The 14,170-nt window shown below is 42.7% G+C and overlaps 1 protein-coding gene and 1 long non-coding RNA gene across 9 annotated transcripts in view; one reads left to right on the top strand and one right to left on the bottom strand.

The window, feature by feature from the left end:
- The window catches only part of RBMS1 (RNA binding motif single stranded interacting protein 1), a 470,972-nt gene extending 458,006 nt beyond the window's left edge, over positions 1–12,966 (top strand). For all 6 annotated transcript variants that reach the window (XM_068245657.1, XM_068245659.1, XM_068245658.1 and 3 more), the window contains exons 12-14: positions 4,533–4,613; positions 7,802–7,887; positions 12,023–12,966. In XM_068245657.1, the coding sequence (XP_068101758.1) occupies positions 4,533–4,613; positions 7,802–7,879 (159 nt within the window). In that variant the 3' untranslated portion in view covers positions 7,880–7,887; positions 12,023–12,966. The remainder of the gene's footprint in view (positions 1–4,532; positions 4,614–7,801; positions 7,888–12,022) is intronic.
- LOC137525017 (uncharacterized) overlaps positions 10,216–14,170 on the bottom strand; it is a 189,245-nt gene continuing 185,290 nt past the window's right edge. For 2 of the 3 annotated variants that reach the window (XR_011022842.1, XR_011022840.1), the window contains exon 4: positions 10,581–10,875. This is a non-coding gene — a long non-coding RNA (uncharacterized lncRNA). Of the gene's footprint in view, positions 10,315–10,580; positions 10,876–14,170 lie in introns of those variants that run through there. The other variant, XR_011022841.1, reaches the window with a different exon arrangement.

Raw genomic sequence — 14,170 nt, 5'->3', positions numbered from 1 at the left:
CACTTTTTTTTTCTTTTAAACAGATGGTCAGGAATTATACTGGGCCCAGCCATCTTCTCAGGGACTCCCTCCCTATAAATAAAAATATTTCTTCTATCCCCAAAGAGTATCCCACCGCCAAGGTGTCATTGGCCACAATTCACTAAACGTATCTCTTGTCTTTAATAACAATTCTGAGCTATTTTTACTGTTCTCACCCAGGTGATAAATCATATAGGCCTCAATTCACTAAGATCATGCTAGAGATAATAAGGCAAGAGAAAACTTACCTCCACACGTGAGAGAGTTATCTTTACCTCTTCATTCCTTAAGTTACCTCTCCTGTAGTTAATTTACCTCCTCTGTAGTTAATTTACCTCCTCTGTAGTTAATTTCACATGCAGCTAATTAACAGCCTGTCTTTAACTCTGGAGTTATTTTAAGGATATGAGAGTTAATTTAAAGACAGAAGAGTTAAATTTAGGCTTGCCTGAGGTAAAATGTTTCCTGAATACTACATGCCTTATCACCATGGTAACAACTCTAGAAGAGTTATTAAAGACAGGAGATAAGTTTAGTGAATTGAGGCCAATGACTGAATCCTAAACTTGAAGACCGGATGTTAATTCACAAATAATGCAAATGATAACCACTGTAAAGTGTGTGAGGAATTATCACGTGGCTTGAGCTGTGGTTAAAATGGATCTACATTCTTGTAGAGGAAAACCTAGAGAAATGCGCCATGTATGTATTTAGAGAGATTAGCTTTCCAATTCCTCTTCATTTGTGTTTACCGTATATACTCGAGTATAAGCCGAGTTTTTGGGACCCAAAAAGTGGTCCCAAAGTGGGGGTCTCGGCTTATACTCGAGAGAGTATAGGTGGCCAGGCATACCTCCCCCGCAGGCAGTTCGCCCCCATTTCCCCTGCAGGCAATGCGCACCCCTCCTCCTCTCTCTCCTACTCCCCTCCCCGCAGGCTGAAAGATTAGATAGGAGTGGGGATTATCGGAACAGAGGGACTCAGCTGCGGGCCGACTCTTCCCTCTTGTCTGGTCCCCTCTCCATGCCAGAAATAAGAGCAGCGGCGGCAGCTGGGTGTCTCACCTTCAGGGCGGCTCCAGGCAAAGATCAAGTGTGATTACTACTTCCTGTTAGCCACGATGTACACGGAGGAGCCCAGAGACAGTTGATCTTTGCCTGGAGCCGCCCGGAAGGTGAGACACCCAGCTGCCGCCGCCACTGCTCTTATTTCAGGCGTGGAGAGGGGACCCGACAAGTGGGAAGAGTCGGCCTGCGGCTGAGTCCCACTGATCCCCTCTCCTTCTATCTAATCTTTTAGCATGCAAGGGGAGTAAGGTGGGAACACTGCCTATGGGGAAAGGGGCACACCTATGGCTGACTACCTATATTAGAAACATCTACACCTGGCCACCTATGTTGGATCACCTATGGCTGGCTACCTATACTGCAGACATCTACACCTTACCTATGGCTGGCTACCTTTACTGCAGACATCTACACCTGGCTACTTATACTAGAGCACCTATGGCTGGCTACCTATACTGCCTACATCTACTCCTGGCCACCTATACTGGAGCACCTATGGCTGGCTACCTATACTGCCTACATCTACTCCTGGCCACCTATACTGGAGCACCTATGGCTGGCTACCTATACTGCCTACATCTACTCCTGGCCATCTATACTGGAGCACCTATGGCTGGCTACCTATACTGCAGACATCTACACCTGGCCACTTATACTGGAGCACCTATGGCTGGCTACCTATATTGCAGACATCTACACCTGGCCACCTATACTAGAGCACCTATGGCTGGCAACCTATACTCCAGACATCTACACCTGGCTACTAGATATACCTCGGCTTATACCCGGGTCAATAATTTTTCCCTCTTTTTTTAGGGTATAAGTTGGGGGGTCGGCCTATACTCAGGTCGGCTTATGCTCAAGTATATACGGTGATCACAAATTGTAATTTGATCTCTTACTGTGTCACATGACTGCCACGGTAGAGGAGCACATTTCAAAGCACTGGCTGTTAACAATATGTTTGCTTCCATGAATCAGGAAGTAGAAACACTGCAGATTTATTGTAGGATTTGTATCAGCTGTAACAAAGAAATGTTTTTTATTAAAAGGTTATTATGCTGTTATGTATCTTTTAGAGCAGAGAGGATGTTTTGAGTTCAGATCTGCTTTAAGTGGGGCGTTACTAGAGACTGAAATGGAGGATTCTGAGCTGTCGGCTTAATTTTTTTGTGTTTTATACAATAGGGGACCCTATATATATACACAGCTGGCACACAGGGAGGGAGGAAGGGAGGAAGGGAGAGAACACCTTTATCTCTTTTTATTTTCCCTTCCTTCTATATTATTAGGGGTGGAGTGAATATTTAGTCACTGTAAGCTTGGCTAGTGCAAGAATGGGGAGCATATAGGACCCCTTAAATGGGGCAGAAGTTTTTTTTTTTTTTTTTTTTCAATCCTCCATTCAACCTGAAAGCGTGATGATTTAGAGAGTGTTAAAATTTCTGTATTTCGGGCTGCTTCAGTAAAAGAGATGATCTTTTAGTGATAAACGATTTCCTGTTTCCCGTATTTATGGCCTGTCAGTAGCTAAAAGGTTTAACACCCTGACACAAGCAAGGAGTGGCACAGTGCTAGATTAATGCCACACCTAAACATATAATGGGTTTCCCCCACTGTTGGTGATGACTCATCTAATTAACTCACACCAAACCCATTCTGGTTACCCGGTCACAACCGAGGAACCATTACTGTAGTCGGCCACTAAATCATAACTGTTGGTACAGGAAGTTATCAGCCAATACAACTGGGCCCCATGTGCTCCTGAGGATGAGTTTTCATATCTCCATCATGTGATACAGAATTTACTGATGTCTTTACCATGCGATCTTTATTCATAAGTCGTCTTGCGTAACCTCTGTCTGTCATTTATGCTTCTGCATAGAAATGTGAAATTACCTGTTAATGCAGCAGAAAAAAAACCTGCAGCTACAGTATCCATTCCAGAGATTTATTGACTAATAGATGCTGGTGTCAGGCAGGGTCACAGAAAAGCCTTCTGACAAACCTGCAGTGAAAGAGAACCTGTCTAAACAAGCTTTTTATTTATTTTTTTAATAATCTAAATCCCCTCTGATTTTAAAGCTTACCTGACTTGAGGAAAAACTACCTAAGCAAAGCATAGAGGTGGTTCATGCTGGATCCACATGCCTCTGTGCGTTGTCTGTTACTCTCCTTGTTCCCTGATCCTCTGCAGCCAGCTCCATTGTTCTCCTCCACACCCTGCCTATGAAAGTTGCTTCCCCCTCTGTAGGAGCTCCTATCCTGCAGAGGGACTCCCCTTCCCTGTTAGTTTGCTGTCATCTGAATGTCTGCAAATTGCGGAGGGCAGGGCACACAGAGGCATGTCCTGCAGATGGGAAACATGCCTATGTCCCTTTTTTAGATTTAGAAACCGCTTTGGGTACACTTTAAGACACTCTTGCCCCATAGTAGCTTAAGGAGAACCCGAGGCGGGTATTTTTTTAAATCATAAGAGGACATGGAATCTGAGTTGGAGTCAGAGTTGGTGATTTCATAAACTAAGGAGTCTGATGATTTTTGTACCAAATCCACAGCCCTGGTAAGTATTAGCGTCATGCTGGGCATACACGGTCAGTTTCCTTGTTATTGATCGAGCCGCTGATGGCTCGATTGATAATATCCGACGTGTCCAATCATCGCGGGGATCGATTCCCGGCTCGATCCCCGCGGGCGGACAATAGGCAAAAACGAAGCGCTGAGAAGTGCCCGTGGGGACGAGTGGGAATGGATCCACACGCCCGCGCGTACGAACAGGGACGCATAATGCTGGGCATACATGGCTCGACTGCTCCTTATCAGTCGAGCCACTGATGGCTCGATTGATCATTTCTGACGTGTCCGATCACCGCGTGGATCGATTACCAGCTCGATCCCCGCGGGCGGACAATCGGCAAAAACAAAGCGCAGATAAGGAAGGGGACGCGTCGGCATCGAGCCGCTGGTTTAATACCGGCGCATTATCGCGCCGTCTTTGCCCAGCATAAGGTGTTGGAGCAGGAGCAATTTTGGGTGGCTGGAGTCTGACTTGGAGTCGGTAGTTTCATTTATTGAGGAGGCAGAGTTGGAGTCGATTATTTCTGTACCAACTCCACAGCCCTGAATAAAATAAAGAGAATACTATTGCTCCTAAAGACATAATTGAAGTAATTGGCCCCTCTCCAGGTGAGTTTTATAGGGGAGTTGGTCAGTTGGATAGAGACAGTGTTTAAAATGTGTTCTGCTTTTCAGCTTCCAAGGAGCAAAAAGTATTTTAAAACCCAGATTACAGATGTTATGCTTGTTGAATGCTTCATTCTGTGACACTGTATGGTTGTAATTTTTATAGTTTAATGTTCAGCCATTGCCCTGCACCCTCTGTGGGTGTCACAGGTACCACTTCAGAGTTTTTGTTAACATTTTCCTTCTTGTGTTCTCTTCCAGTATATGCCTGCCACAACAGCTATGCAAGGAGCGTATATACCGCAGTACACACACGTCCAAACAGCGGCCGTCTCGGTGGAGGTCAGTACACATGTCAGAATCAATTCGGCGTATTGGAGTGAAGGCAGTGCACCCAGCCTCTTGTGAATACTAGAGCAGGAGGCTCATTGTTCCTTCCTGAAGCACTGCAGAAAGCAGCTATGGGGTTTAAAGATGAATTCCTGACATTAAGGGCTCATTTCCACTGCAACTCAGAGCCACTCTGCTTTGCGTTGTGCGCCACTACCCAGGGCGGAGCTTCGCAATCGCCCCTAAATGCGGGCAACAATGCGCTGCGATTCAAAAGTGAGTCGCAGCTCATGAATGGAAACCGCAGACAGTGCAGTCTTGCTCTCCTGTAGTAGGTAAGTCTCTCCAGCATGGACAGGAAGAGCAGCACATATATATGGCTCAGTGTGTGTTTTATCAATGGAGGAAGGTTTTCATATTGTGGTCTCCATCCTCCTATAGATGAATGCCCCGTGGGGAAAGCATTAGAATACCATAATGTTTTGTTTATATTGCTGGTTAGTGTACTGGTTAAAGGCTCTCCCTCTGACATAGATAGACCTGGGTTTGAATCTCGGCTTGAGTTAACCACTTAAGGACCACGGCTTAACCCGACTCCTTCTTTTATGCCCACCAATCATTCAAGCGGAGATGCTCGTGCGATCTCCTGCAAAACCCGCCTCATGACTTGGCGCTAATTGGCGTTAGGCGGTCCTGGGGCTGCCGCCACGATTACGCCCATCGGTGGTCGTAGGGTAAAGTGGGTGTCAATTTTTAATTTTAGGTTGAATTTCATTTAAAGGATACCTGAAGTAAGAGGGATATGGAGGCTGCCGTATTTATTTCCTTATTTAAAAAAAAAATGCACATTTACTGGCTGCCCTGCTGATCTTCTGCCTCAAATAGTTTTACCTAGACTTTAAACAAACATGCAGATCAGATGTTTGGTTAGGTCACCAAGACCGTATATAAAAGGCAAGAAGTTTACTCACAAACAAGGGTTTCTGGGTGATGCAACCAATCGTCAGCGCTTGTGGGGAATTACCGTCCCCACTCGGCTATGTATGGTATGATGCTGGTTGCTGCTCCAAAAAAAGGATTCTGTGGTTCACGGGAAAACCCTTTAAAACCAATCCTCTCCTAAAACTAAGGGGTAAACGCTAAGTACTGTAAGAACTGGAGGCGCCAGTTTCTAATGTTAAGTGTACAGAAATCTCCAAAAGGCAGTATCCAACAATAACTGATGTGGTGTCCTACCTTTTAGGGTTCCTGTTCTAGATCAATAAATCAATTTCGGATAAAAGGTTTAGAAATATTTATTCGTGCACTCGACAATGCGTTTCACGGTAAAAACCGCTTCCTCAGGTAAGTAACGTGCCTAACACCAGGGTAGTCCTGTTTCCGGGTGCCGTTTGTAGATCAGATGTTTCTGGCTGAAGTCTGACTGGATTATCCACATGCTTCAGGTGTGTGATCAGAGATACTACTGCAGCCAAAGTTATCGGCAGGACTGCCAGGCAACTGGTATAGTTTAAAAGGAAATAAATATGGCAGCCTCCACATTCCTCTCAGTTCAGGTGTCCTTTAACCACCTTACGACCATTTAACCTTGCGACCGCCAATTGGAGTTAAGCGGCCATAAGGTGGCTCCCCTAGGACCGCCTAATGACAATTGGGGTCAAGTCCTGGGAGAGGAGATTAGTGGGAATCGCGTGCGCAAACTGCATCCCCGCTTGAGTGACGGAGCTCTGCTATCTCCTGCACAACCCACGCGGACCTTCCTGGCAGACTGTAAAGGAACAGAAATGGCCGTGTGTTTTGCTTGTACAGCGCTGCGATCTACTGCAGCACTGTATTGGGGACAGCCCTGTCACTTGGCTGTCCACTGGAGTGGCTCGCTACGTGATCACTTCTCATAGGCTGATGTCTATAAGAGAGGATCGCCCTGATTGGCTCTCCGGGGGGAGGGCAGGAGGGAAAATTAAAAAAAAAAACATTTTCATTCAAAATAAAAACAAATAAATTAATCAAAAAAAAAATAGACTGCAGCAGCGATCAGAGCCCACCAACAGAAATCTCTGTTGGTGGACAGAAAAGGGGGGCAGATTCATTTGGCTCCTAAGTTGTATGGCCGTGCAGCACACTCTTACAGCTGCAGAACACTGAATTGTAAAAAGAAAAGCCTGGTCACTAGGGGAGGGTGTAAGCCTGTGGTCCTCAACTGGTTAAAGTTAACCTGTGTCAGTCACAGAGCCCACTAAAGAAAAAATTGCAGCTTTTGCACCCAGAACACCCATGCTGTGGTGCTTGTTGCACAAAACAAACAAACACAAAGATTTATATTGCGCTTTTCGCCTGGCTGACTCAAAGCGCCAGAGCTGCAGCCACTAGGACGCGCTCTATAGGCAGTAGCAGTGTTAGGGCTGCTACCCTGGTGTTAGGCACGTTACTGACCAGAGGAAGCGGTTTTTACCGTGAAACACGTTGTCGAGTGCACGAATAAATATTTTTGAACTTTTTATCCGAATCCTGATTTATAGATCTAGAACAGGAACCCTAAAAGGTAGGACACCACATCAGTTATTGTTGGATACTCTCCCTCTGCTTTTTTCTCCACGATTTAACAAACCTCTGATCTGCATGTTTGTTTAAAGTCTAGGTAAAAGTGTTTGAGGCAGAAGATCAGCAGGCTACTGCCAAGTCTGGAGAAAGCTTTTACTGGTCCTTTCCCCTAACTTTAGGTCTCATTATAATATTACAGGTAATGAATTTAGCTACTCCCTTCACTGTGTAGCAGTCTCTGCTGGAAATGGGCTGGCCATGTAGCCATGCTCCTACCGATTTGGTCATTTGCTCCAATGCAGAGGCTGATGTATGGTCAGGTGGGCAGGCAGTGGGTGTGGCTACAGTCACTATAGGGAAGCACAGTCTGCATTTGGACCTATGAATGTTGTAGAGAGGGTGAGAAGGCTGCATACAATAGACACTGCTTCATGTTTGACGCAGGTTCACATTAATCTTAAGTGGTGTCCTGCAAGAGGTAAACTCCAGCCGCCTACAGTTCAGCCTCAGCATCTCTAAATGAAATGCCATCCTAAGCACCTGGAATGTCAAGCATGTAAAAGTGGCTCCAACATGTAGTTATTCTTAACTAAATATCCTAACTCAAACTGGACATTCATATATCTTTTACCTAAAGCACTCTGCGTATTCATTTCCAGGAACCCAGTGGTCAACAGCAAGTGACAGTAGAGACGTCTAATGAACATTCTCCATACACCTATCAACAAAACAAGTAACTCTAAAGGTAAGGAGATGTTTTGTGTTCATTTTTTTCTCTCTAAGTAGGTAAATATGAATTTTTAAATATAAATCATTCACATATACCACTTGGTATCAGCAGGAGTCAGTGGGGAACAAAGAATGATAGATTTAGGACTGCTGCTATGTGGCCTATTGTAAGATCATTGTAGAGGTTTTTCCTGTCCATTGAAGTTAATTTTATGGTGGAAATCACTTCTCTGTAACTGACTCTATGTAGAGGTCTACTTTGCTTCTCTTCTATTTGGCTTAACTCCGCCTTGCTGCCACCTCTGGCTGCTGTTCTCCACATTGCATTCCCCCTTCACAGTCAGGAGGAGGAAGTATCGAGCTGGAATGCAACATGGAGCCCATCGGCCAAAGCCGGTAACAAGGGTGAGCTACCAAACGCCTCATTCAAACCCAAATTGGAACGTTTATCCCTACCCGACACGAGCAGTAGTGTGTGCCAGCCCAGCATAAGTTATGTTTGTTTTGTGCTAGCTGTCAGTGAGGTGAAGACAGGACAGGTGAGTTCAAACAGGGATTTAGCATTGCTGGGATGCCTCTGGCCTGATCAGTGCATTCCATGGGACAGGCAGATTTTGTTGCAATGGAAATGCTGTGTACACACTCATTAAACACAGCCGCTTCCCCTGAACAAGAACAGCTTGAAAGTCTCTCCGCTGCTGAAGTTTACAACATTCATTTTTCAGGATTCTTGAAGACACACTCCGAACTTGTACTTGACAAATCTGCCAGTAGCATCCAACCTGAGGTCAGCTGTTACTTTCAAACCTTGTTTGAATAGTGGCATATTGAAGGCAGTTTCTGTGTGATGGGAATGCTGTTTCCCTGAGGGCCCAGAATAAATTTGGGGCCAGAAAACTTCAATCGGACTTGCGTTTTGCGTATGCATCATTGAAAGCATTGACATTTTTTAAAGAGACTCCGTAACAAAAATTGCATCCTGTTTTTTATCATCCTACAAGTTCCAAAAGCTATTCTAATGTGTTCTGGCTTACTGCAGCACTTTGTACTATCACAGTCTCTGTAATAAATCAATGTATCTTTCCCTTGTCAGACTTATCAGCCTGTGTCTGGAAGGCTGCCAAGTTCTTCAGTGTTGTGGTTCTGCTATGCACTCCCCCCTCAGGGGGGAAAGAAACACACAAATGATCTCTTGAGATTCAAAAGGAAGGCTGTATACAGCCTGCTTGTGTATGGATGTATTTTCTATGTGTGGACATACTGTACATCAACCTACTTCCTGTTTTGGTGGCCATTTTGTTTGTTTATAAACAGACTTTTTAAAACTGTTTTTAACCACTTTTAATGCGGCGGGGAGCGGCGAAATTGTGACAGAGGGGAATAGGAGATGTCCCCTAACGCACTGGTATGTTTACTTTTGTGCGATTTTAACAATACAGATTCTCTTTAAATATATACAATTACACCATACAGCTTTTTAAAATAAAAGTTTTCACAGGCTGTGTTTGGTCCGCAATAATGCATTTTCACAATTTATTTTTGCTACTTTTTGTGGTTTTCTTTAGGGGATAATAGGATTTGTTTAGGACAAAGAGTAGTGAAGTCAGTGGCTTCATTCCATATCCCTAGTTTGCAGGGAATTTTAAAATTCATCCGCTTTTCTGCTCAGTATTCTGTAGTATGTTTAAAGGCCCCCATACACTGGGCCGATTCCCGTCCGTTTCGACAGCAGATTCGATCCTGGGATCGAATCTGCTGCCAATCGCTTGCGCTAAACGCACCCGCTGATCCGATTCCCTCCCGAAATCGGATCGGTCCGTCGATCGCGCCGTGCGGGAAATTACCCTCGATCGCCCGGCGGTAGGAGCGCGTCGCTTGCGGCGTACGATTCGGGCCCAATGCGACGCATGTATACATTACCTGAAGCTGGCTCCGGGGTCCTCTTCTCCTCGCTGCACCGCATTTCCGCATGTCCCAGTGTACGCTATACTTCCTGTGTCACTCCGGTGACCAGGAAGTTGAAATAGAGGGCGCTCTATTTGAACTTCCTGGTCACGGAGTAACACAGGAAGCGCCGGGATGGAGCAAGAACAGCGGTGCGGTGCAGCGCGGAGAAGACGCCCGGGAGCCAGCCTCAGGTAATGTATACGGGGGGGGGGGGGGGGGGACGACAGGCGGCAGAACAGCTCAGCAGATGGTGAATCGGTTTCAGGCTGAAATCGATTCACAATCTGTTTGCAGTAAAGGTGGCCATACGATCCCTCTCTGATCAGATTCGATCAGATAGGGATCTGTCAGCTGGTCGATCTAATGGCACATCGACCAGTGTATGGTCACCTTAAGTCCGTTTTCTTTCACTGCACACCTTTAGTTCATCCTCACCGTTGAGCTTACACACTTCTGATGACTATTGTGAATGGGAGAACTTCAGCTGCAGTGCCACCTAGTGATAGTATAGATTCACAATGTCAGATGAAATAGACATTCAGAATACCAGTGCGTCATTCTGTTCATAGTCGTTGTAACGTGCATGTCTACATGCTAGTCTCCTAACTCCGTTTTTTTCTACGGATTTCAAGTAGATACCCATCTTCTTGAAATCTTACAGGAGATCAGGAAAAGGAATCAATGATGGGACAATTAAGATTCTGAGATATTTTAAAGACCAAATGCTCTGTACCAATAATTTTTTTTTTATCTTCCAAAATGTATTTTTGTATTGATCTTTTATTTTTGTGGTTTGATCCAACATTAAGAACAATGTACCAAGCTCAAAACAGTAAAGTTGCATTACGTTTTTAGACCAAATTTGTATCGGCAATTATTTATGTTGAAATTAATCCATTGAGAATGAATATACAAACCCATTAAAAACAGAAAACTCTCTGAAGTGCCGAAAGCAATGCTTCCCCATCCAAGGTCCTCTGCAGGCCGTCACCATATAGTGCAGTGTCGTCTCCGCTCTGATGTCCCGATAGCGCTGTTTCCATTGCGGTGTGCCTTTCTATACAGATAGTGGACAATAAAATAATGTAATCAGTCACTGATGTAAAATCCAGGGATAAGCAACGGATTATAAACGGATGAAATCCGAATGGCTTTCATGCGGATATCATTCTCCTAGTTACTGCAGCTGAGCGGGTGTGTAAAGGGGGGGGTTAAACGTACCCAGCAGGCGTCTTCTTTCATCCTTCCCGCGGCACCTCACACGTTGCGTTCCAAGCCGTGTCACGTGACTACAAACCCTTCCTCCTTCAACCCGGAAGGAGGAAGTGTTTGTAGTCACGTGACCGCATATTCCACAGTGATGCATTGTGGGAGACACCATACGCTCGCTCCAGCCTGAATAATCACAAATACCTGTAACTTTTTGGAACAATGTGAAATTGCAGAGGTCTTCTGAAAATGCGGCGGCACCATAGACGATCATTAGATGCATTTTCACTATGCTGCACAATGCTGCAATTCTTCGCAGCCCCCCTCACCCTAGACCACGAACAAGTACCCAAAATATATTGTCCCACTCAGATATGGTATTGCTGCTTTACTTTATTTTCTGAGCAGCACAGTATAGCATATTCAGCACATTCAGTAGCAGATATTATATCTCTATATGGCTGGATAGTGTACTGGTTAAGAAAGCCGCCACCTATTCAGTAAGGAGACATTGGGCAAGACTTCCTAACACTGCTATTATCTATAGAGCATGGCTTAGTGGCTGCAGCTCTGGTTTGAGTCCGCCAGGAAAAAAAGGGCGAGATCAATGTTATGTATTGTCTTGTATTTTGCACAATCCAATTAAAAAAACAAAATTCTTTTCCACTGTCATTAATTATTTTACAACACATACTATGACAAATGCACCAAACTCCTGACATTAAATTACTAAATTTTTAATCTTGACCTTTTTTGTTTTCAAATAGTCATGTTCTATGAAATAAAAGCTATATAGGTTTCAATTTCCGGGTATGTTTAATGAAAACAGGGAAACAAATCATTTCTCAGTCACTCTTGTTTCTCTTTTTGACAGGTAAAAATATGGGTTGATTTTATTATTTTATTTTAACATTTTACAAAATGTTTCTTATCGTAATGAGATATGTAAAGTATAAAAAGGTATAATTTATCTTATTTTTCTGTTTCTTTTACAGGTGGAGTGATGACCTTGATTGGGGGAAAAGTGGTTCAGATGCTTAAACAATCATGCATTTTTCTGAACAATCGTGCTTTATGAATTGACAGTTTTGCACAGGTTCTTGGGAAAAAAAACAAAAAAAAAATCATTATTTATAACAAAATCAACTCAAACTATTTTTGCTATAAGTTCTATGAGGTGCATAAAAACCTTCAATTCATCTAGTGTCTGTTCCCCTGAACAGGTTTATTTTATTATGGAAATTTTTATCAAGTAATTTAACACAAAAAAAGACAGACTACAGGTTTTTCTCTGGATATGCACAGGTGGCTATTTGTATGAGGACATGTGCATGACAATTTTTGTGTTATTTACTTTCTGCTTTAATTTTTTTGGGTTGTTTTTGTTTTGTATGAGACTTCCGTTGTTAACCTTTTAAGGACTTGGGATTTTATTTTTATTTTTGCGCTTTTTCTTCTCTGAAATTGAACCATTTTATTGGCCAGCAAAGCAACTTAATGCAAAATAAATGATGCTGGCCCCTCAATGTTCTAATTGGTTCCAACAAGAAGGCATCTTTTTGTGATGCCTCTGTGCTTGCAGTGTGAGTGTTGCTGTAGTGCAGTGTTGTTGTCCGTTTTTCTGACTCCTTGTAATTTTTTTTTTTTTTTTTCATAGCGTGAAGTGTCTTATCTTTTTCCAATGAATTCCAATTTGCCTTAAAAAAACTTTTAATGCTGTAGCTTTTTTTTCCTCCACGCAATTACTAGAAAAAAAAATGTAGATTGCTTTGGCCAACTCATCTTGGTCAACTTTGCCTTGTAAAACAGCAGCATAGGGCTTTTAAAAGGTAGTTATAAAATTTGCTGAAAATCTGGCTTTTTAATGTGTAGTAAATGTTTTAATGAACTTTTTTTTTTCCTCACGTAATGTGTATGGTAGTGAAAAAATTGTTGGGAGGGAGGGGAGTCGGGGAAAATGTTTTGTGTGAATTGAAACACATTTTCTGAGGGGAAGGGGGGTGGGGGGGAGGTTGTGGGATGTTTTAATAGAATCAGTTGTTTGTAAGGCCTTATGCCAACAATTTGCTCTGGTAGTCTAAGCGATTTTAGGAATCTGCTGTAAGATGCAATGTAAAAACTTTTTTGCTTTTCTTGGTTTTTTGTTTTGTTTTTTTTTTAAATTGATGTTTTAGTGTATGTAGAATATAGGAATTGGGATAGGGAAATTGTCAATGAATGTGTTTTTTTGGTTTTTGTTTGTTTTTTTCCTTTTGGTTGTTTCTTTCTACAATAAATGATAGTGCTTTAGATAGTTGATTGTGCTCAAACCTTGCAAACGAATAAGTGCTGTTACAGCAACATGGCAAAAAGCTAAAGGACTTTAAAGAAATAAGCTGAGACATAAGTGGATTGTCAGTACATTGGGTACTCGCTCTCTATTAGGTGAAAATAATAGAAATAAAAAAATGACTTGGCACTTTTTAAAGGTAACTTTACCAAAGAACAAAGAGCCAGTAACCAATCTTCCAGATTATTCTCAGCGTGATTTTTTTTTTCTGTACTCTTTATTTTTTGCCGGACCAGTTTGCGGTTAGGAGAACGTGCCTTTTTTTGTACATTTGCATTTTTTTTAAATAGTTTTAGTAAATGTATGGACACAATATCAAAAAGCATGAAGGAAGACTTGGATCCAAGCAGTGCCACACTTCACATCATCACTACAAGTATTAATTGTAAAGAAAAAAAAATAAAATAAAAACACCTTTTTGAAACTATGAAATTCCTGATTGGTCAAATACAGCATTTTGTTTCCTTTTATATATAATATATATTTTTTATTAACACATTAGATTGATCACTGCTTATATTATGGCTGTTTTATTCTAACTGCATATGTAAGAGAAAAGAATTTTGTTGTCTTCCAAAACTGTGTACTCGCCGCCTGGTCAGCAGTGTGATCAGTTATCTACCTCAAAAAACGTTTATTTCCTTTTTTTAACAAGACAGGTTGCTGGCATTGCCTGTTTCCTCTGACCAAACCCTCCTAGCTGGCGCTAGGGCTAAGCAATTACTTTTTATTTCATTTTTTCATATTTTTTTTTATAGTTTAAGTATTTAGTAATAATTTGCATGTATTTGATCTTAGACAGCGGTGAGATTTC

The sequence above is a fragment of the Hyperolius riggenbachi genome, chromosome 7, assembly GCF_040937935.1.
Source record: "Hyperolius riggenbachi isolate aHypRig1 chromosome 7, aHypRig1.pri, whole genome shotgun sequence".
Lineage (NCBI taxonomy): Eukaryota > Metazoa > Chordata > Amphibia > Anura > Hyperoliidae > Hyperolius > Hyperolius riggenbachi.
Note: the sequence above shows the minus strand (reverse complement) of the source record. Positions and strands in the feature narration are given on the sequence as shown.